General features: G+C 36.4%; 1 protein-coding gene across 2 annotated transcripts in view; it reads left to right on the forward strand.

Moving 5' to 3' along the window:
- LOC122407386 (ras-like protein family member 10B) overlaps positions 1-21,192 on the forward strand; it is a 37,394-nt gene extending 16,202 nt beyond the window's left edge. For both annotated transcript variants that reach the window (XM_043413564.1, XM_043413565.1), the window contains exons 4-5: positions 18,472-18,675; positions 18,832-21,192. In XM_043413564.1, the coding sequence (XP_043269499.1) occupies positions 18,472-18,675; positions 18,832-18,957 (330 nt within the window). In that variant the 3' untranslated portion in view covers positions 18,958-21,192. The remainder of the gene's footprint in view (positions 1-18,471; positions 18,676-18,831) is intronic.
- The last annotated feature ends 3,061 nt before the right edge of the window (positions 21,193-24,253 follow it).

The raw sequence follows: 24,253 nt of genomic DNA on the forward strand, positions 1-24,253 counted from the left end.
TTCATTTTTTAACATAATCTCCTTCTAGTTCGTTACACTTTACCAGACGTCCCTCTAATTTTTTGAAGCCTTCAGAAAAGTATGATTGTGGAAGTTCCTCAAAATACACGTTTGTTTGTGCGATGACCTCGTCTGGCGTGAACTGTTGTCCACTGAGCCATTTTTCTAAATTTGGAAATGAAAAAAAGTCACTCGGAGGCAGATGTGGTGAATAGAGGGTGTTTAGTCTATTATTTCTAATTTCAATTCCTCAATTTTAGCCATTGAAACTACGCATGTGTCCACTCGTGCATTGTCTTGGAGCAAGAGAATTTTTCTTATTCAAATGATGACGGTTTTCTTTTATTGTCTCGCTAAAAAGTTTCCTTTTGCTAAATAATCGATCAGGATAACTTCACGTGCATCCTAAAATACCGTAGCCATAACCTTTCCAGCAGATTTTACCGTCTTTGCCATCTTTGAAGCCAGTTCGCCTTTAACAATCCATTGTTTTGACTGTTCTTTTGTCTCAGAAGTATAGTAATGTATCCACGTTTTGCCTATTGTTACGAATCTCAAGAGAGCTTTAAAGGTGACCTCACGATTGCGTTTGTTTTTAACTGACATGAGAGCAAACGTGACACCCATCTTGCAGATATTTTTTTCATAATTTATCATGCAAAATTGAAATGACGGTACCTTTTGACAACCCTGTGGCCTCTACTATTTCGCGCAATTTTGTTTTTCGGTCACCCAACACCATACCATGGATTTTATCAATTATTTCGGAGGTATTCACTTTTGTCGAACGTCCTGAACGATGTTCGTCTTTTGTTAATGGACGGCTGCGTTTAAATTCATTCATCCAATTGTATCCAGTTGAAAACACAATGGCAGATGTGCCATGAACTGCGTCCAACTCTGCTTCAATTTCTTTCGGTGTCAAAGCAGTTCGGTCGTTCTATGACTAGTCAAATCTGCAACTACTTTATGTTGTGTGACATGGTAATTTTGCACATGTCATAAAACAGGTAAAAATTGACAAGACACGAGACAGGAGCGTCTTTCATCATCGACGAATTTCTCTCGAACAAATCCAGAAGGGCCTAACGCTAGTGTATTTATCGATTCTTAATTTTATTTTGAATTATTTTTATTGATGTACGAGCGAACGGCGGTTGCCACCAAAAGTTTATCGAAAATTCGTCAACGCGAAAAAAGATATCAATCTGAAGATCAAAGAAATTCAACTAGAGAAATTCAAGATCAGCGAGAACTCCACGCCTTCACCCTAGCTGTCGAACTCAGCATGCGTCTCTCAGTATTTAGAGGACCTTCGTGCTTCGTTCCGAGTCTCCAATAAAACGGAACGAATCATCGAAGAAGCCGCTTAACGAAACAAGAAAAAGTCGCTTGGCGCAATGGAGAGAATCCGTGATCTTTTAACGGATCTCATCCTTCTGAAACCATAGCGGTGAGCTGTCGTTTCACTTCGTTTATTATCGGTCCATCATGTCACTCGAATTTATCATTAATACAAAATTTTATTTGAATTTTGTGTCATGGTATAACCGAAATATTGAATTGATCATTGGAATAAGATTTTTCGAAAAGTTTTCGGCTCTATTGTAAATTGGTCTAATTAATAAATCACATTAGTAATCCTGGATTTTGTTTGGTTCAGAAGTGATTATTAGCTACGGCCGGGAAAACCTCGATTTCGTTCTCGATAATTTCGAATAAAATTTATCTAAAATTAGACCAGAAAGTATCGTAGAAGGGTCCAGAAAGTATCGAGAGCGAATTCTAATTTTGAACACTTACCAAGAAAAAGTGTTACAGTTGATTAACTTTAATTCTAAAATATAAATAAAATTAATAAACATTTAAAATGAGAATATTTTTATCATAAGAATGTAAGAAAATGTTTTTAAAAAATTATAAAAGATAAAATTTATACTTCAACTTGAATAGTTAATGATTGAGTCGATACTGGTGACACTTGAAATACACGTAACGTAGGGAACATTTTCATTGTTCGCAAGAAAGTTTATATGGGTGTAATGCATTATTCATTAATTCAATTCATTAAAAAAACCCGAAGCTACTAGACGAATGAAAGCATGTGAGTCAGTCTAAAAAATAAATTTGATGAAATTCCCGCGATTCCCGAATTTGCCCGAAGTTCAATCAGCTGTTATTAGCAGTCCAACGTAATGACTGATATCCACTTTCGACACGTCAAAAACTAAAGCTTTTTCATGTTTTCTTTTTTAAAAGCCCCGTAAGGTAATGTTTTTTTTTTCAAGAAACGGAATCTGTGATGAATTTTCTTCACCATATAAATGTTTCCAAAGCTCAAACACCGAACAATTTTTTCACAATTAATATTGCTGTGAGTTCTCCCATAGGGTGCCGTGTTAAAAACGCAAAATTGTAAGTAAAATAATTCAAAATTTTGCCTTGTAAGAGGCCTCGGAACTGTACTTATCGTTATCAGAGAACCTTAAACTATCATTTACCGCAAAAAAAAGCGGACCCACACCGTACTTTATTGAAAGGCCGAACTACTTTAAGCCTTTTAAGTAAAAATGTCTAATCACCGCTTGAAATTCACTTTGTTCATTTTAAAAACTTCTTTTTTTTCAACTGCCAATAAAAACAGGATCACTCGATGAATGTGCCTGAAACTTTAACAGGTGACTAGTGAGAATAAATGCTTACTAATCTTAAGGACAGATCATTAACCATGATACGAGGGCTATATTTTAGATTTTCTAAGGACTTAATGACCCACTCACGGAGCAGTGCAATGAAAGAAAATCGAAAGAATTAGTTTACTAGCAGCTTTTTCATTGTATCGTACGTTTTTTTTATAACCGGGTGATATTATTAGTTTGTACTGTGAATTCATTTCCCTTTGACATCGTACAATGATTAGCGAAAGGTAGAGCAGGTAGTTCCGATACTTTGGATCCGCCACCGTTCAATGGCAGCATATTTTCTCTTTTGCTTGGAAATTGTTTGAATTATCATACACAAAACAAAGATGATAACATGCAAATTTGAGCACTTGCAAAAGAAAAAAACATATTTTAATGGAGCAGTTGGACAAACTCGATTTGCATAGCTGAGAGCCGTTTTAATATACAGACGATATGTTTATTTTGACCATCCGAATTGGTATATATTTCCTATGTCAAACTGAAATTTAAGCTCTCTCTCTCTCACCCCCCCCCCCCCCCCCACACGCACGCACGCGCGCGCGCACACACACACACACATTCCTTCTCGCATCGCTTCCACATGATTAAAAGACACTTGAAGCGTCTGCAAAATATTTTTCTAAATACGGTCTAAAAAATGATACGGTAAAATACGGTCTCGTCACGAACGATTAGAGCAGAAAATTGTTCGCATCTTATAATGTAACGAAACCTTTTGAGCGTAAGTACCGAGTTAAGGATTTGAAAATCGAAAAAGTTGCACGGTATACGGTTCTCGCAGTCTTTCGTATACATATACGTGCATTATTCGAGTCGACGGCTGCAAAATGTGATACGATATTACGAGAGAGTTCAGCGGCTTTGTCTTGCACATCAGTGACTCAAGATGTATGGGTCATTCCATGTCAATTCAACGACGTTGTGACGGTGACCCTTTTCGATTTAAAAAAATTTTTAATATGTTTTTATACGTGTTAAAAGAAGTCTTCAGCTAAATTTTTAGCTCGTTATCTCCACCCATTCCGGAGTCATCGATTTTTGCTTAAAAAATATATATCTCTGACTATAATTATCATAATGTTACTTAATACGGATCATGTTTTGTTTATTTTTAACCCACTTTCTAAATAAAAATTAAAAAACGGAAAGATAATTTTTTTAATGCTTTTTCGGCTATTTTTAGTCAAAAAATCAGTTTTTTTTTCAATGCGACAATTACGATTTTTTTCAAAAAAATTCACAAAATTCTGTGTTAAAAAACAAAATTTTTGAGCCTTATTGCAAGATGGACTTCAAATAATTTCTTGTAAAAAAAATTAAAAAACTTTTTTTTCGGTCTTTTTCGATTTATTTTTCTTCTAAGATCACGTAATTGCTTCAATCGGTCTCAAAATATGAAAAAATAGCCGACAAAGCATTTAAAAGATTATTTTTCCGTTTTTTAATTTTTATTCAGAAAGAGGGTTGGAAATAAAAAAAAATGACCCGTATTAAGTGACATTATGATAATTATAGTCAGAGATATATATTTTTTAAACAAAAATCGATGACTGCGGAATGGGTCGAGATAACGAGCTAAAAATTTTAACAATTTTTTTTTATTTATTTAACAAATATAAAAACATTTAAAAAAATGTTGTAAATCGAAGAGAGTCACCGTCACAACGTCGTTGAAATGACATGGAATGACCCATATTTATTCTCTTCTATGCGAGTGTTTATAATATATACAGGGTGGCCCATTTTAACTTTGTCATTTTAATTTCTCGAAAACTAAGCGCTTCCGATGAAAATTTTTCGGACAAAATTGACAGGGTTTGTATGGAGGACGTCTAACAACGTTAGTAGTTTCAACCTTCAGTAGCTGCCCCAAGGTTATTTAAAGGTCAACTTTGTTTTCTCAATAGGAACTACATATTTTTTATCGCAGATTCGTATTTTGTGTTATAAAATAAGTAATTTTTGTCTGACAAAGTTTTTGCAAAAATCTCAAATTCAAATCGAAAATTGATATTCTAAGTTTTTTCACCGCCTCACCGTCCGTATCTGTGTTACCCAGTGTGCACCACGTGGAGGTTGCTGATAGGATTTTACACACTACTTGGCCCTGAGAAGGGCCATTTGTTTTTTTAATACCCGTTGCTGTTTGATCTAGCGCATTTCGTGTTCAAAACGGCCTCCATTGCTCTGGATGCACAGGTTGAGCCTATGTCGAAAATTAATAATCACCGATCTGATGGCGTTGACATTTATTGCCGTACACGCTCTTCCAATCCGCTTCATCATATCCACCCTTGTGGTCGGTGCATTTTTGTAGACCGTGTTTTTGAGATAACCTGATAGGAAATAATCCAGCAGTCTCAGATCAGGTGATCTTCAAGGCCACACAATAGTCGCTCTTTTTCTGATCTAACGATTTGAACGCTTTGGGTATTGGAAATCTATGAAGTTCCACTCTCTTCCGTAATAGTGGGCAGGAACACCATCTTATTGAAACTACACCTGCTGTCGGATGTTCAACGGAACATTCTCAAAATAGACTGGAAGATGTTGTTGAAAAAAATGTAAATACATTTCGCCATTGATGAGACGATCGAAAAAATGTGGCCCGATAATTTGATTGTCGACGATCCCTATCCAAGTGATACGACTCCAGTGATGTTGATTGCTGATTTTTCAATTCCGGTGAGTGTTCTCTGGTGACCCATAATGGGAGTTGTGTCAGTTGTGAAAGGTTGCCTCGTCGGTAAAGCAAACCCTAAAGAAGAAATGTTCATCTTCATCGAATTGTTGGGGCGCCCAGCGCCAAATTTAAGTCTTCGAGCGTAGTCTGGAGCACCCAATTCCTATAAAAGGTGGACGTGATAAGAACGGTATCAGACGAAGCGTAACATCCGCTGAACTGTAGATCGCGATATTCCGAGTTGTCGTTGTATTGTGCGACTACCGATATGTGGATCCATGTGAACCATTCTCAAAACAGTAAAAAGTCGGGGGTCATTTCGGTTCACGTTCCGATTTCTAAGTCTCTGACGAACATGTGCATTGCTATGAGATCTCAATGTTTATGATTACTTGATAAGCTGAATTGTGATAGCGGCCATGATAGCGCTGACAATGAGTGTAAAGAATTGCAGCTTGTCGGCAACTCCTACGATATTCACCAAGCGTGAGGAAAATGTCGACTACCTCATTAGGATCGTAATTAGCTATTGGTTGAATCTTGCCACGAACTTTTACAAGTTCGGTTTAACACCAGCTTAACGTAGTTCGATAGCTTAGTGCCGTATAAAAAATAGGGTTCAGCCCCCTTTCTGTGTGAACATTATTCGTTGTGAAATATGTCCCAAAAATCCTTTAAATTATCGTTAATTATACGTCGTGTCTCGCCGGAGATGATTACAGTTGTAGTACCACTACTTCTGCCTACTTGATGCCACGATTTTAGAGTTATTGAAATTTGGCGCGCTCCTACTTGGTGGCGCCGCCACGCGTTCTTTATGGTCATAACGTTTCTTCGTGGCGAAGACGCCACAAGTCAGAGTTTTTTTTGTACAAGTTGAATCGCGTATTTCAATAATAATCGCCAGTTTTTTTATTAAAAATATGGGTAAATCTAACAATAAGAAGAGAAAACATTCGAGTCCTAGTAAGGAGAATAAAAAGATGGCAAAAAAGCTTAAAATAATGGAGGAGATATTGAGCGGCATGGTCCGCCGATCCCAACCTCTTTCAGCTAATAATAATGTTGAAACCTCGGAAAATACAACAATTGCATCGACAACATCAGAAACGATTACTGCATTAGATCTGTCAGCCCAAAACAGTAAGTAGGAAATTAAATCTCACATAGTTCGTGTGAATGAATTGACGATTGAGGTTATGTTGAACATAACCCAAAAACCGGTATGCCTCACGGTCGAACTTTTACGAGAGAAAAGTCGAGACCGATGTTTTTACGGTTGAGCATACACGGGAGGTATGACATAACCGATATTGGCATAAATTCTATGACAAAACGAAATATAGAGGAATCACGTATTTCATCACCAGTGAGTATACGATATCTTTTATTTATTTTCCCTATAGATCTTCAAGCAATTAATCCACCAGTTCCATTCGATTCCGCTGAACAAATTCTTCAGACTGGGAATGTTGAAATATCAAATACAGAAATGCCAAAATAGAGAAATGCTCAGTGATATCAACCATAACTATACCGGAAGATAGTCCATTGTACGAGGACGTTATGAAAATTATGGGGGTCGAACCCAATGCTAAAAAAGATGATTTGGTCTTGTCAACACACATAACGTCACGTTGGAATAATTGGTTAAAAGTAGGGCAACCAAAGGAAATAAAAGAAGCTCTGTTGAAGAAATATACACGATCGGGAACATGTCAGCTCGAAGCACCCGAGCTTAACTCTGAGGTGATTCACGCCTTGAATTCCAGTATGATTAAAAGAGACAAATATTTCTCTATTACACAGAATTTAGCTGGTGCTGCTCTATCAGCAGTAGGACAAGTACTTGACTCTCTCATAAAACGGCCTAATAAAGATGAAGAGAGTAACAAAACTTTTCAGACCCTTTTGGGAGGCTGCTCAAATTGTCACTGAGATCCATCGAGGCCAGACGGTTGCACGACGAGCGTGTATTCTCCCTGGTGTAAAAAAGGAATTTTCTACAATATTGGAAAAAACGGAACTTGATCATTTTCTTTTTGGTGAAAAACTGGGGGAAAAAATCAAGGATGTGAAATCCATGACTAAGATTGGTCAGGAGTTAAAAGTCCAAGCCTCGGTCAAGAAGCCATCTTCGGATTTAAACTCCAAAAGCCCGTCTGCGACAAGGACGACCATGCAGTCGGGCTTCAAGAGAAAGATGTACCAGAAATCATCTCAGAGTCGTCAACAACCGCCACGCACACAAAGTGCGAAATAAAATCACCACAGGTAATAAAAACAGCAGGTCGCTTGAGACAATTTTTCGATAAGTGGACCACGGTTACAAACGATCGCTTTGTATTACAATGCATCAAGGGCTATAAGTTGCCATTTGACACAAGAATGTTTCAGGACTCATCTCCTTCCACACATAAGTGATCGGCAGTAGAAGCCGAGGCGCTCAATATGGAAATTGATAGGTTATTAAAGATAGGAGCAATTGAGAAATGTGAGCCTTCAGAAGATCAATTCATTTCAGATTATTTCCTAGTTCCGAAACCGGATGGATCTCAACGATTCATTATTAATCTCAAGAAACTGAATAAATTCCTTAAGGTCGACCATTTTAAAATGGAAGACTTGAGATCCGTGTGTAAACTATTATTGCCCGAGGCATTCGTGGGGACAATTGATCTCAAAGATGCCTATTTTTTAATTTCTATATACAAGAGACATAGAAAATACTTAAGATTTATATTTAATGGCCAGTTATATGAGTTCACTTGTCTTCCCTTCGGGCTCGCTCCAGCACCGCTAGTCTTCACCAAGATCATGAAGCCGGTTGCCCATTACCTGAGATCTAAAAACCTAATTTCAGTTTATAATCTGGACGACATTTGGTGTCTTGGAGTAGACTTCAACTCCTGTAAGAACAATATAGAAACGACACAAGGCTTACTTGAGTCATTGGGATTTATTCTCAACTTGCATAAAAGTTCATTGACTCCTCATACTTGTTGCAAGTATCTTGGTTTTGTCATCGATTCAAAAACCTTTTCGGTGAATTTAACACTCAAAAAATGACAAAGTCTATTAAATCCGATAATTCATTATCGGCAAGTACAATCATGCAAAATCAGAGATTTTGCTCAATTGATAGGCTCCCTAGTGGCGGCATGCCCTGCAGTGGAATACGGTACTCTCCATTGTAAAACTTTAGAACAAGCTAAAGTTATTGCTCTTGCCAATAATGAGGAAAACTTTAATCGACGCATGACAATTCCAGATTATGTGAGGGACGATTTAGATTGGCGGAATAATCGATTACCATTCACATCTCGTCAGATTAGAACAACAAGTTTCAAGCGGGAAATTTTTTCGGACGCATCCTTAACGGGATGGGACGCGTTCTGTAATGGCAAAACAGCTCACGGACTGTGGAAGCATGATGAGCAAACATTGCACATAAATATTCTAGAATTAATGGCTGCTTTTATAGCTCTCAAGTGCTTTGCATCTGATCTTTCAAATTGTGAAATCCTTCTTCGAGTAGACAACTCTACCGCAAAGGCTTACGTCAACAAAATGGGTGGTACCCAATTCCCTCATTTGCACAATCTCGCTAGAGAAATCTAGGATTGGTGCGAGTTGAAGAACAATTGGGTTTACGCGTCATATATACCTTCCCGAGAAAACACGGAAGCTGACACCCAATCCCGAATAAAAAATATAGATATCGAATGGGAATTAGCCGATTACGCATTCAGCCAAATGAAAAGAAAATTCGGGAAACCGTCAATAGACCTTTTTGCGTCGCGTGTCAACGCCAAATGTTCGACTTATTGCGCATGGGAAAGAGACCCTGATGCTTTGGCAATTGATGCATTTACTATCAGTTGGAACAATCAAGATTTCTATGCATTCCCGCCATTTTCGGTAATAATCAGAGTTCTACGAAAAATCATAGATGATGAAGCGTCTGGAATAATCGTCGTTCCATATTGGATCTCACAACCGTGGTTACCATTGTTTAATTGTTTGCTCGATTCTGAACTAATCGAGTTTAAACCTTATACTAACCTGTTGATATGTCCTTTCAGCCATGTTCCCCATCCAATGTCGTCGACACTTACCTTGGTTGCAGCGAAGTTATCAGGGAAGCATTTTCGAAAAAAGACTTGCCAAACAGCTCTTTCAATATCTTAATTGCCTCACTAACTGATTCAACATTGAAGCAATACAACTCATCTCTGAAAGAGTGGTGGTATTTCTGTGAATCGAAGCAACACGACCCATTTGATACGAGTTCCAATGAAGTATTGGAGTTTTTAAGCAAAAAATTCAATGAAGGCGCATCTTATGGAACGTTGAATTCAGCACGATCTGCAATCTCCCTAATAGCATCAGAAAATCTGTCAACAAACATTCATATCTCACGATTTCTGAGGGGAGTGTTCAAACTGCGTCCAAGTAAACCTAAGTATGACTCGATCTGGGACACCGAACCCGTATTGGAGCAATTAGCAAAGCTTTATCCTCTGGAGACGTTGGATTTGCAACTTCTTACCGAGAAAACTATCACCTTACTCGCAATTGCTACATCTTACAGAACGCAGACCTTTTCTTTAATTTTAATAAACAATATCACTTCTACGAATTCTGGCATTGAAATCAGAATTCCTGACAATATTAAGACATCCAGACTAGGAGCTTACCAACCACTATTGAGACTTCCTTTTTATGAAGAAAAACCAGAGAGATGCGTTGCGAAAATTATTCTGAGATATCTAGAGGTTACACAACCATTAAGAAAAGAAGTGAAAACACTTTTCATCTCTACTCGCAAACCTCATGGTGCAGTTTCTTCTCAGACTATAGGGAGATGGATAAAGAATAGCTTAACACGGTTTGGCGTCAACGAAGGTTTCACAGCACACAGGGTGAGACATGCAGCCACTTCAAAAGCGGCAGAACGAGGCGTCAGTGTGGAAGTTATCTCAGAAAAACAGCAGGCTGGTCTAAAGAATCCCAAGTTTTTGCAAAATTCTATAAGAGGTCTGTTGTAAAAGAGAATATTTCCTTCGCTTCCTCAGTACTTCAGGCACCGATAAAAGAGATTCATGAATAAAATACTAACTAATGTATTAATGTGATATTCTAATATAAATACATGCATATACATATATTAAAAAAAAAAAAAACAATATTTCGAACTCTCTAAAAATCTACAACTGTAATCTCGACGGCGAGACACGACGTATAATTGAACGATCAAACGAACTTACCTGTACGTGAAGTTCGATCGTAATTATACAAGGGTCTCGCCGGAGATGATTACAGTCCCACCCAAAACTTTGTTTTTTCCTCACAAAATGTAAACATGTTATGTCCCATTGAACAGGAAAATTATTTTTGTTTTCTTTTTGGATTGGAAAGACTTTAAACGATATGACCATAAAGAACGCGTGGCGGCGCCATCAAGCAGGAGCGCGCCAAATTTCAATAACTCTAAAATCGTGGCATCAAGTAGGCAGAAGTAGTGGTACTACAACTGTAATCATCTCCGGCGAAACCCTTGTATAATTACGATCGAATTTCACGTACAGGTAAATTCGTTTGATCGTTCAATTATCACTAAAAAAAATATATGCTTACGATATTTTACTAAAATATCATAATTACTCGTGATTTTGGAATTTTTATATTTTTTCTTTTGCGTACGCCCCTGCTAGAATACATCTTCATGGCGTATGCACATAATATACGAGTATACAAATGAACGCTCAGAAGCGCGTCAATCGTGACAACATTGTACACAGGCAATTGGTTGAAACGAGCGCAGCGTCCTAAAGTATAGTGATAATGATTTTTTCTCAAAAACTAGACGGTAGATCATGTTTTTGTTTTTATTTTTTGTTCAGAATATATTCTAATACTGTGTTTTTTAAAATCAAAATTGTAAGAACCGTTCTCGAGTTATTTCGCTTCACATTTTTTGTTTGACGTTTACCATGTGTTTAGATGGAGAAACCACAGAACTTTAACTTGCAATATCTGAAAACCTGAACGGTATAACTACTTTTTTTTTTATAATCGATTCTTTAGATTTTTCTGCGCGACATATATTTTTTTCAAGATTTCCCTAAGAAATCGGGGTTTGGTATTGAACAACCTTAAAACAACATTCACGCGAATCCAAAAAGTATTATCGCACATGCATCGATAGGAATAACAGTGAAAGTATTTTGTAAGCGGGCCCTGAGCTTTGCAAGTAAATCGAACCAGGATGATAATCGGTGATTATTAATTTCAGACATAGGCTCAACCTGTGCATCCAGAGCAATGAAGCCGATTTCGAACAAAAATACGCTAGATAAAACAGCAACAGGTGTTAAAAAAACAAACGGCCCTTCTCAGGACCAAAAAACGACCGAAAACAACCCATTTCGATCGTTTTTGTAGTCGTTTCCATTGAAATCCTGATCGTACAATCTGCTAGGGACTGGTGAGTAAATAACTGGTGCATAGCGATGTGCTACCCGAATGGGAAGTAATATCTCTTAATTTACTAAATTTCCCCATTGAACCCGTTTGTAACTTATTGCCACTTATACAGAAGTTCTTGAATGTTTCAAAGGAATAAATAATTATGGCGACTATTTACCAGATTCATCTCTGTGTTGACCTCATTTTGAAAATTTACAACTACGATGCATTACGTTTATCCAGGGTTGTGCGCGAATACGTATTATTTACATACGTTAGAAATACTTGAAACTTTGATGGACATCGGATACATGTGAACTTTACTTGAGCATATTTACATGACTCTGAGTCAAAAGAGCTGATTTTCAAGTAAATTGGACGCTCTTCGCGCGACTTTATCAAAATATACACTCCCGTTCAAAAGTTTGGATTCACCTATCAAAATTTCTACCCATACTAGAAGTTCGATAACTCGGTCAAATAAAAAATATCGTACGATTTTTTTTCATACGGTTATCCTAATTGGAGCTAAAAATAGGGAGTTTCAGAAATTATGGCGTATTTTGAAAACTGTGAGGGTTCCGAGGAAATGTCAAAAGGGTAAAAAGTTGTGTCGGTTTATGATAAACTTGTTCTAATTATCATCGATTTCTTTTTTGAAGATATTTCATTTCGATCTTTTTGGTCAGATTTCGACTGAAAGTAACTCGAGAATTATGGGGTTTGAGATAAAATGTCGAGAGAGAAAAAAGTTTCAATTTAGAATTTTGAACTCACTGACATTTTTTCTAATTTTTTCGTCCATATTTTCCAAACAAGGGAGGTGCTTTTTATACATTTTATCGCAACTCCCATATCATTTCGATAGAAAATTCATTCATTCGATCTCTCACCTTATTGACACCTGTTTCTCATCGAAAAGCAACCTTTGGCTTTAAGGTCTGCGTTGACGAGCCGTGGCATTCGCTCGATTGATTTGTTGATTATGGCTTGATCCAAACTCGCCCAAGGAGCGTCTTAAAGCTTTCCCCACAAATCTCAGGCATCTCTTTCAAAACTGTCATCGAGAGAAGTAGAGAAAAAAATTCCTACTACATTGGCAGCCCGTTTACGAAGGCCAAAAATTTATCAAAAAACGGTATTGTTCTAAAGCGCATGCCAGCTGAAAAAAAAGCGTAAACAAATTCAAGAAACGTAAAATCAAAGCTCATTTTGTCCTCTTTAAAATGACGTTTATTAATTTTGATTCCGTTCATTTTTGACCGAGTTATCAAACTTTTAGTATGGGTAGAAATTTTGACGGGTGGACCCCAACTTTTGAACGTGAGTGTACGTATAAATATTAGGGTAATATTTTGTCCAATCCGAGATCCATATAGGTTAAGTTAATCGTTTTATCATGTTTCGTTTCGATAGTGTTCATCATAAATTGTTGAAAATTACGTTAAAGTATTGATCCATCAAATCACTCGAATTCATCGTGAGCGATCAGGCAGAAAGTCTTTTCGGTGGTTTTATATCACGACGAAAATGTCTTTTTTTATTCAACCATCAATACCTCCGGAAAAAAAATCGTACGAAGAATTCTAAAAAACAAAATTGAGGGTAAATAAACAAGCTACCCGGTGCTTGTAATGATTTGGGTTGCAAAAATTTTTCAGGACTGCGCACACTCGTGAAAAAAAAAAAATTTGCAAAATTTTCTTCTCAAGGTATTTCATGAAATTTTTCAGCATCCGTAATTTGTGAGTAAAAAATGGCCGGATATCTTTGAAGTCAAAGAACAAAGCTTTAAAATGCTTTTTTATTTATCGTGATATGACTATTTTTGACTGAGATACAGCCTTTCAAAAATTGGAAAAGAATTGACTGAAATTTCTTGTTCCTTTAATTGTTTCCAATAGTGTAGTACTAATTGTATAAGAAACGCAAATGATTTCTTGAAAAACACCGATAAAACTGAGAGTGAAATAACAAGTTTCACTATATATGAATTTACCAATTGACATTAATCGTGTTACGATTATTGTTATTATTATATGTTGTGACCAAAATTTTCGTCAATTAGACTTTTTTTTTTTAATGGCACAAAAATCTTTCTCTCTCTTTCGTCGATTTATTTGATCGAAAAAGATCCCGTGGGCGCCAGTCGCGAAGCGACTCGACGAGGAGAGAGAGAAGGACGGTTGACCAGCTTTGTTCAGCGGGAGGGGCGGGGCGAACTAGAGAATAACTGGCAAAGCAAAATTAAACAGATGATATTTTAATTATTATTTAACAATTACTTTGAAAATTACAAACATTAACCTCGATGAGAATTTTATCGGAAGGTCGCGAAATAAAGACGGGAGAAAAAGTCGCGAACTCACACACACCCACACCTTTCTGATCGGGAACCTACACACTCTACAAATTATACCGAGCTCGTACTTTCTGTCACGGTTCTACTCGTGGTTAGAAATTCGTTAAAGATGGAATACGATGACAAATAATAACGGGATGAATAAAATTACCGAGCCCCCGATTTTCGGTTACTCAGCCGAGCTATTACCCGTCACACGCGTTCGCAATCCCGATCCACTCATTCTTTCTCACTCACACTTCCACACTTTTCCCGACTCGTTCCCACGACTTCGCTCGAACAAAACAATTATTAACGAAATTTGAGATTTTCGAGTCGGCCACGCAATTAGCCCGAACAATAATCTTTCTCGGGAGATTCCACGAGATCGGAACACGAGCAAAAATACTACTGGCTGAATCGCACATGTCCGAATCGCCACCGTGACCGCGTTTTTCTCAAGTTTCAAATTCATATCGGTATCGATCGTGAATAATTTCTCCCGTTTCCAAAAGATTACGAAATTTGTCAAAAAGGACAATAATTTCCGGGATAATCATTCCTCGAGAATTCACTAAACAAAACGGACAATGAATAGAGTAAGACTCACGGTATTACACGCCCTCGAGATCACACGTCTCACCCGCTCGATACTTCACGAAAATCTGAGGATATCGATCCTCGTTACGCAGCGCGTTATCATCCCTTCTTTCCCTCTTCGCTCCAAATTTTCATACGTTAGACGACAGGTACGTCGCACGAAATCTTTACCATGGGCGTTAGACGGGGCCCCAACTTTTCGCGGGATTAATCATTCGATCTTTTTACCATTTCTATAACCCCTAACCCAGATTCAATGTTTACTATAGCGAATAATAACGGGAAAGAGGAATATTCCGACGTCATATCTCGAATTTTTGTCGAAGATCCTGAAACTCTCCAAAGGTCTGACGCCCCTCTAGACGGGACTCCCCTAAGTTTTCGATGTAGCGGTGTTGATGACTCCTTACAAATTTCAACTTCTCGATCTTTTCGAACTTTCGGGAACATTCCGTGGCGAGTGATCTGTAATTGTGTGTGTTGGTGTGACGTGATTGTATTTTGCGTACGAGCCCTGCTCGAAGTACGCCGACGTTTCAAATGTTCTGTCCCTCAAGTCATGAACTCCTGACTAAATTCTGATCCTTGTTTTAATTTATCGGGACGACTCGCATGAAAATAAAACAAAATAAATCGCGTAGGATTAACTAGTTGTTTACCATAATTTTTATTCTACAAAAGATTTGCATAGTCGATGCGTGGCCGAAGTAATGAGCTAGCGAGACGGGAAATTGTCTTCTCGAGTTCTATTTTCTCACATTCTTTATTTGTGACAACCGTGAAAAATAAAAATTGTCACAATGTATATGACAAAAATGTTATGGGACTCGAAATGAGGTATTTGAATCGGGAAATTAATCGAACTCGTTGATACCAATGAGACAAAAGCCTCGATCAATTGAATACTAATCGCGTCGTTGAATGGCCTGCAAGGGAAAAAGTATAGCCGTGAGTTATCTCGGTTATTTCTGTTGGACAGCTTTCATTTATCTGTCCGGGAGTTAAACGTAATAAATTGAACCGATATAGGGGAGAGCGAGGCAAAACGGGATACCTATGGAAATATTGAACTTTTCAGGAGTTTGAAAAGCTCCGTCTATTTTTTACTCCCAAAAACCAAGAAATGTATTGAAATATTTTTCAATCTTGAAAAAAAAAATTTTTTATCGGGGCATTTTCGATTCAATGCACCTTGGGTGTATTTTTATTTTTTATGAAGGTTTGTATTCTTCATTCACCGAATCATGGATTCGGTGTTAAAAGTTGTGCGGAGTGGACACATGATCTGTGTGCAGGTGTGACCACAGATGACGGTCGGGCAAAATAGGGGAGCTGGGGCAAAGTGGCCACTCAAGGCAAAGTGGATTTTTCTAAAATTTTAAATTTTGGGGAAAAGAAGATTTGCTGAAAGTAGAAGATTATATGAGTTTTTAAAAACTTTTTTTCAAACTCCGGATGTGTCTTTAAGGTTCGAAAAACTGAGATGGTTGTTTCATTCGTGTGTAAGGGTGAAATTGAATAAAATCTGAATTTTATAAAAAAACATTGGGAAAAGTGGATACATTTTTTTTTTAAGTTCACTTTACCCCATTTTTAAAGAATAATTTCAAATTTCATTCAATTTCACCGTAGATTCGAGACATCTAGTCCGAATCATCAGTAGAGCATTTTTCTTCAAGGAGAAGTTACTTTGTCCCATAATTTTTTTGACAGAATATAAAAAATTACTGTGAAAAATCAATTTTTGAACATAACGGTAGTTGACAGCACACACATGTAAATATTCCCTACGTTCCCCTATATTTGTGATTACTGTCGTAGACAGTAGAGGAAATTTAAAAAAAAACATAATATTTTGGAAAAAATATATTTTTTGTTCATTTTCGGACAAATAAGGGATCGTGGGGCAAAGTGGACACCATAAGCAATTAAGCTAGATATGTCAGTTTATATATGCTGTCAACTACTGTTGTGTGAAAAAATCGATTTTTCACACTTATTTTCCATATCCTGTAAAAAAAAATGGGTGGGGTTCAATACGTCGAATAACTGAATTGTAGAACGGTCGATATTTCGAAATTTGTTTGATAGTTCGGAAGTTTATCAGTTTGGAGAAAAATAAGTAATTCGAAATTCTTATTCCCGATCGACTATTTAGCAGATTGCGTGTTTAATCAAAAATTCCTTCTTTGAATTCGTATTTACCCGAAAATATATATTTCAATAGTTTTCATTTCGAATGCAATTTTAACAAACCATCTGAATGTCAAAAGTTCATATTTTCGAATTCAAAATGGAGAGTTTACAGACAAACCAGAATATAGAGTAGCAAAAAATCGAAAGTGAATTTTTCGAGCCTATAAAACTTACATATGCAAAATAGCGATAGCTCGAAAAGGCGAAAGTCAAAATGGCAATGTTTAAAATTGGAGATCACCGGTCTGAATAAGCGAGTGTACGGTTATCATTAGGTTATTGTGACATATATTATTTTGTCATTGGTTATTCTGTCTTTGTGATATTTCGTCGTGTGTTATTTACGCATGTTAGTCTTCATGTTACTTCACGCATGTTAGTTTGTACGGTTATTTTGTCACAGTGTTATTTTGACATGTAACCCAAAAATAGGCTCTCACCTCATGCACAGTTATCGATGATGATGATGTTGGTTATCAATGCGATTAGTATAAAATTTATATGAATGAAACAAACATCTCAGTTACTTAAACCTTAAAGATTCACAAAATATAGAGAAATACTCAAATATTTAATTTCTTAGTGTCTATGTTTTTCGGTTAGTTATCTCCAATTTGTTGTTCAATGACACATATACTAAGAAAAATGTTGGAGAAAACATATTCTGAGTTTGAAAAAAAAATTTTTTTAAATTATTTTATCTTCAATTTTTGGAAAGTCCACTTTGCCCTCATGTGTCCACTTTTGCTCAAAATTCATTAATTTAGGCTAATCCCGAGCAAAGAAGTGGTTTGAGCTGGAAAAAAAATGTATGGATTTTTGAATATTTCAGATTTTGAATGGCCCGTTTTGCTCCATATTCCCTTATATGAGCACTGATAAGACAAAAAATAGTTTTTGGACTTTTTTAGGCTCGAATAACAGTTTATAAAAGCGTAATAAGAAAATTTTCGACTATGGTATATATAATAGGCAGACGAGCAACAAGTAGAACATTTGCTTCCATACTGAGTATAGATGTACCACCCCTTTTTCCAACTTATTCTCCACTCCTCGAATATTTCAAACTAATTAGGAAATTTCATTAAAGTTGTAATACCCCCCCCCCCCCCCCGCCCTTCATGAAAGTTTAAAATTTATCATAATTTTGTAATAATGACAACTGGACAATGTTACATCTAGCAAGTGGAATCGAAAGAAGCAATGAAGACAAGTGACATCTATCACAATTCTTCTCGGTTCTTCTATATAGTTAAGTGAGGAAACGATGGATTTTCAAAGTAGCAATTTGACTGACAACGCGTCATAAAAATGCAATACGAGATTGATAAAATAGTAGTATACGATAATTACAGAGTATAAAGTTTGAAAATGTAAATAATGTTAGGAGAGAGGGTTTCGTGCGCACGTCACGTAACTCGCGATATATTCTTTCGAATGCAAAGATTAAAGGAGAATAATCAACATTTGTTTAGTACATAAGGACGCTGCGGGAGCAAATATACGAGGCACGAGACATGAGAGGTGTACCTTTGTTAGTCGTCGGAAATAAGCAGGACAAACTGTCGAGTGCCGTTGCGGCCGGTAACCGATACAGAGACATCGTTAATCTCGTAAGGAAACACTGGCGTTGCGGATATGTTGAGTGCAGCGCCCGATTCAACTGCAGAGTTGTCCAGGTATCTATTACTATGTTTATGCCCCTCACTCTCCCTATATTTCCACAAGTTTCTCCACCAGCAATAAGTAAGGACATTCGTTTTATAGCGATAGATATAATTAAAGATCAGAGATAAATTATTAATAAGAGTTATTTCGATGTATAAAACAAAAAGGTTTTTCGGGAGATTATGAAGAGTATTCAGGCGGTTGAGGGTAGGCCACCCTCGCCGAATCCGATGCCATGCCAACCGATGAGATCCCAATCTCGAGATCCGAACGACAAGTGTGTGCTTCTTTGACATCAGCAACAACGAGACAAGAATCGTCCGGACGATGAAGACAAATCGAAGGGACAAAGCGTTCATCCGCTGAAGCAGACTGAAGGGCCAAAGGTCAATTGCTCCAAGCTCCGAGGTAAAACGAACTTAAAATTTAGCACGAAGCAACCACCTTGAGAGTGACGAGAAAATATACATCTCGTGTATATTCTTTTGATAACGATTTCAAATGGATATCGAAGCGCTTCGTTCTTCGGTGGCCCGCGTAAAAGAGCCAGCAACAAAAACACTATACACGTTCCATTATTGAACGTGATACGATAACTCGGATGAATATTTACTTTTTTACCATTTTTTTCTCATTTCTAATCGTTTTTTCGGAACTGCGAGAAAATTTTATGAATTAGGGTGTATTGTACTTGAAATGTTTTCTTCATTTCGTCACCCTGAATCCTAGAGTATACTGCGTATACGCAATTGAATATAATGCGTACCACGGCCTAATAGAGACACATGCGCCAAAGGGAATTTCGCCCAGCTCAAACAATAGTACCTATACTCATTTTATACTAATCATTGGAAAGGGCTCTGAATCTATTATTAAAACCAACGCGCATTAATCATTAGAATTTAAGTCACTCTAAATATCGACGGTTTTTCAAAATTTTATGATTATTGGCGAAGGGGCTCGTGACGATCGGATCGCTAACGTTATTATTAAAATGGAATTTTCAGAATGTGCGTACCGTACAATGAATTTAATTGACGAAAATTACAATATTTTTCAAATCTCTCACTTTCGATGGAGCGGCTAAATTCTTTCATTCATGCTCCCCTCATTACCATTTTTCATTCTACGTCGCTTTCATCGAAAGAGAACGAGATTGTAATACCGTGGGAGGAGGGGGGAAGGACGATGGAAGGTGCTCGATGTAAAATGAAAAAATCGATTTTCTTTTGTTCATTCAAAGTCATGTATTCTTTATCACGTTTATCAGAAAAGTACAACCACGTGCCAATCGATTATCAGTCCGATTGACCCGCGACTGCAACACTTCCAGCAGAAACTTAAACTATTCTCCAGATTATCCGCGCGGTCACTCATCCGAGTCGCTGAAGAGTCATCAAATATCGTAGATAGCATATACTTGAAAACGAACAAGATGAATAGTTTTTTCTGTAGTTTTAAGGTTGACGATGATAATCATTCGATCGACAAGAAAATGATATCGATCGAACATATGTAAGTGATATGCGGGAAAGTGGATTGTTAATATATATTCTTTATATCCCGAAAACAAAGTGTACGAAGCCATGGAGCTGAAGTAGCCAAGTTTTTTGGATAAAATGCTACATGTACCCTAATGAATTTTCATGAAAAATGGTTCGATTATTGTTCGTCGAAAACCCAATAAGAAATAGAAGCATGAAATAGTTACGAAAATAATAAAGATGAGTAAATCTCTCTTGTCAATATAGGGGAGGGTGGGGCACGACGGCCCCCCTTAAATTACGGGCTCAAGGAGCTCTAGTACAATAGATTCAATGTAATGATTCGTATAATGATCGTTAGACCAAAAATATATTTCCGCAATGCGAAAACATCATGCCATACACATTCGTCGATAGGTTCACCTTAGTAGTCGTTCCTAAATGAATTTATTTTGTTTGAACCATCATGTTCGAACGACAAGCTCTCCTTCTCTGCGATAAACTTATGCGAAATGCCTTTAATGTATTTATATAATTGGAAACACCGAAGTATTCTCACGAACGAAACTGCCTTCATACGAATTTTCCACGATCGATGGTTTTTTTATTCCCACTTGAATATTTCTAAGCTACGTGTGATGGCCAAGAGTGAACTTGGCGTTGTTGAAAAAATGAACTTTCCCTGCGATTAGCTCATTGTCCTTACTCATTTCGTGCGAAGATAATAATTAAATAATTCAGGCCCAAATGTTTTCCGCTTCGCACATATTATTATTATTATTTTTCTATTATTGTTGTTGTTGTTGTTGTTATTATTAATGTTATTATTATTACTCTTGGTTTTGTATTATTAAGAGGATCGAAGATCGTCTCGCGACTACCGAATCGAAAGGTTGAAATTTGTAAATGATGTGTAATAAATAGTATTAATATATATATAGGATATATAGGATATTGTTGACGAAGAAACCGTACGAACTATTATTTCAAGAGTTAAAAGTCTCTTGTTGTGATTTAATAAAAATGAGAATGAAATAAACGAAACTTTTAGTCACGCGTTATATCCTTCCTCCCCTCTGACAAGCACACATCTAAACGGTATACCTCTTTAGGCACTGAGGGTGAAAAGTATCCAATTCATTTTAAAATATCTTGGTCTCTAATAAAGTTACAGAATTTTTTTTTTTTCAAATTAAAGCTCGAAAAATTCTGCGTAAAACAGACACAAGGTTAAATTGATTGGTTGGTAATTGAAAATAGATAAAAATACCATCGAAGCTGAAAAAAGTGCCTTTTTGTGATTTTTTTGTTTTCATGCCGTATCTTTAATTCTAATAGATTGAAATAAAAAAAATTATAGTGTTTTGGAAAGCTAAAAAAGCGCTTTAAATAATGGTATGATCAGTTTTTTGATCCGCTCCAAAAAGTATAGTTATTTTACAACTTGAATGCATTGAAGTGGCGTATTCTAAAAAGTAGATAAATGACAGGTGTTTAAAGAAATCAGAGATCTATTATTCATTGTAATCTTTATTTTTCCAGCACCAAAAATGCAAATAAACACAAAACATATATTTTAAGTAGAATTTTCATTGCAACACTCTACGCACATAGGGCATCGATGTCTTTTGCATATAGGTTTTTCACACTGCGGACACATTATCGTTGTTTTAACTCCTAATGAATAATAACAATATGAACATCTTGTTTTAGGTATTGGTATGACTTCAGAATAATTAACAGTAGGTGTTTCGTAATTAAGAAGTTGAGCTATTGCGCTTTTAATATTTCTTCGTAGCTGTGGAATCCTATGGCGCTTAATTAGTGAAGACTTTATTAGTTCAAACGACAAATCTTTCATGAAAGTCAACCTGGTCTTCTTTTTGTCTACATGATTTAAATTATATAAAATTGTTGAATTAACATTAGCTATGTTTAACATTCTGTAAAAAACTTTTAAGGGCCACCTTATTGTCCGACGTGCAACTGTATATAATTTGCAAGCTTGATCGAATGAATCCATTCCATTTTTGTGTTGATTATACTGTAATATTAATTTTGGTTTTTTTGTTTCTGGATCAATTTCGGTATTTGTACTATTGCTTGAAAGGATCAAAACTATTTTATTTCGTTTTGGAGCGTACGATAATAAAGTTTGATTATTTGCAAAACAGTATTTAGTTGTTGATGGTGGTGCCTTTTCTGTAAAACTACGCGGAATTTCTTTTTTATTTTTACGAATAGTACCGATTGCTTTCAAATTATATTCATTCAGGAGTATCTGAAATAAACCAATTGTCGTAAACCAATTACCCATTACAACTGTCCGATTCAAATCCCGAATTGGTTCTACTAATTCTCTTACAAAAAAAATTGCAAGTGGTTCATTACGTTGTTGCGTTGTTTTTCCTAAATATGGCACAGCTTTCATCATGTAACATGTTTTAGAATCATTCAACATGAAAAATTTAATACCATAACGATCAGGTTTGCTCGGTAAATAAATTCTGAAAATGCATCTACCTTTAAATCCTACCATTTGTTTGTTTACGGTACAAATTTCATAGGGTCTGTAATACTTTCCACAATTTGTAATAAATTTATCCCAAATTTCTCGTATCAGAGCAAACCTATCAAGTTTTCGATGACTTTTACGGGTATTTTTGTCTCAAATCTGAGGCATTTTGATAGAAATTGAAATCTGTGAGAAGACAATGTAGCTTTGAATATTGTAACTGAAAATTCTTCACCCTACAATTCGTTTACATTTACTACAGGTTGCTTCCTGTATCCTGATATATACAGCAAACCAATCAAAGCTTTAATCTCAACAATATCAGTTTTACCATGATAACTCAAAAGTTTTTCCATATTAGCACATACGCGATCTATTTATTCTTAAGTATGGATAACTATTTCATTGAGAATATCTTTTGAAAAAAAATAAGACTACGTATCAATTGGTGTTTTAGCTTGACGGGCTTCTCCAATAACTTCGGGTAAATGAAGTGTTTTCTTAATTTGTGAGAGACGACCTATGGTAGGTTTGAGGCTCCATTTGATCCCCTGTCCCCTCAGAACCGAAACTGGTCGACCGCCGCTCGGCTTTTGTTCATTGTCAATTCGACATCTCTTTCTAATACGTCGTAGATTACTAGTAGATGGCTGGAAAATATCGTGATCCGAATCGTCGTCATCTTCACTTTCTGACAGAGATGAAATTTCATAATTTTCACCTTCACTTTCCCCGTGATCTTCATTAGCAATCTCGTCATCAGATGTTTCGTCGTCAATAAGCACAGTAGAATTTCTCCTTCGTTTATTCATCTAAAACAAATATTACTATTTACAACACTATCTGAAACGTCTCTAAAAATGATTTATATAAATCAATATATACATGAGATATACATGAATATAAATACATAAATATACATATGCATGTAAATATTTTGTGATACAATTGTAATAATAATTTATTACTTACTATAAATTAAAAAAAAAATTCTCATATGATCCGAGAAAAAACTCTTGAGCACTTCAAACTGGGTTAAAAGTACCTACAAACCCAGTGTGCTTGTCAGGGGTTATATCCTTCCTCCGTGATGTTTTATATCGTTCGTAATTCGCCGAGCAGAAACTGTCATTGGATAATAAAATGACCGAATGCCTAAATAAATGGTTCGTTTTCAACTAAAGTTGAATTGGTACAAAGTTTGGAGACTGCGTTTGCAAAAAAACTTGATAATACGCGAGGAAGGAGGAACAAAAGTTTTCTCGTTAGAAATTCGATTATTATCGAAAATAATTAATTGCCATTGCCAAGCATCTGCGCCTGCGAGTATACGATCGATCGTTCCGATTCCCTCCATTATTTTTCAATATCTCGAACGGAAAAAGGAGAGAGAGAGAGAGAGAGAGAGAGAGAGAGAGAGAAAAAAAAATGAAGATTGACCGAAAATAAAGCTGAGCATCAGTTACGAGTTTCTGTTTTGTTGGGCGAAATTTGTTCTCTTTCCCTTTACCGTGAAATAAACGTCAAATGAAATTTCTCGTTAAATATTTACAAATCAAAGAAAACTAAGAGTGATGAATATAAGATGGA

The sequence above is a fragment of the Venturia canescens genome, chromosome 2, assembly GCF_019457755.1.
Source record: "Venturia canescens isolate UGA chromosome 2, ASM1945775v1, whole genome shotgun sequence".
Lineage (NCBI taxonomy): Eukaryota > Metazoa > Arthropoda > Insecta > Hymenoptera > Ichneumonidae > Venturia > Venturia canescens.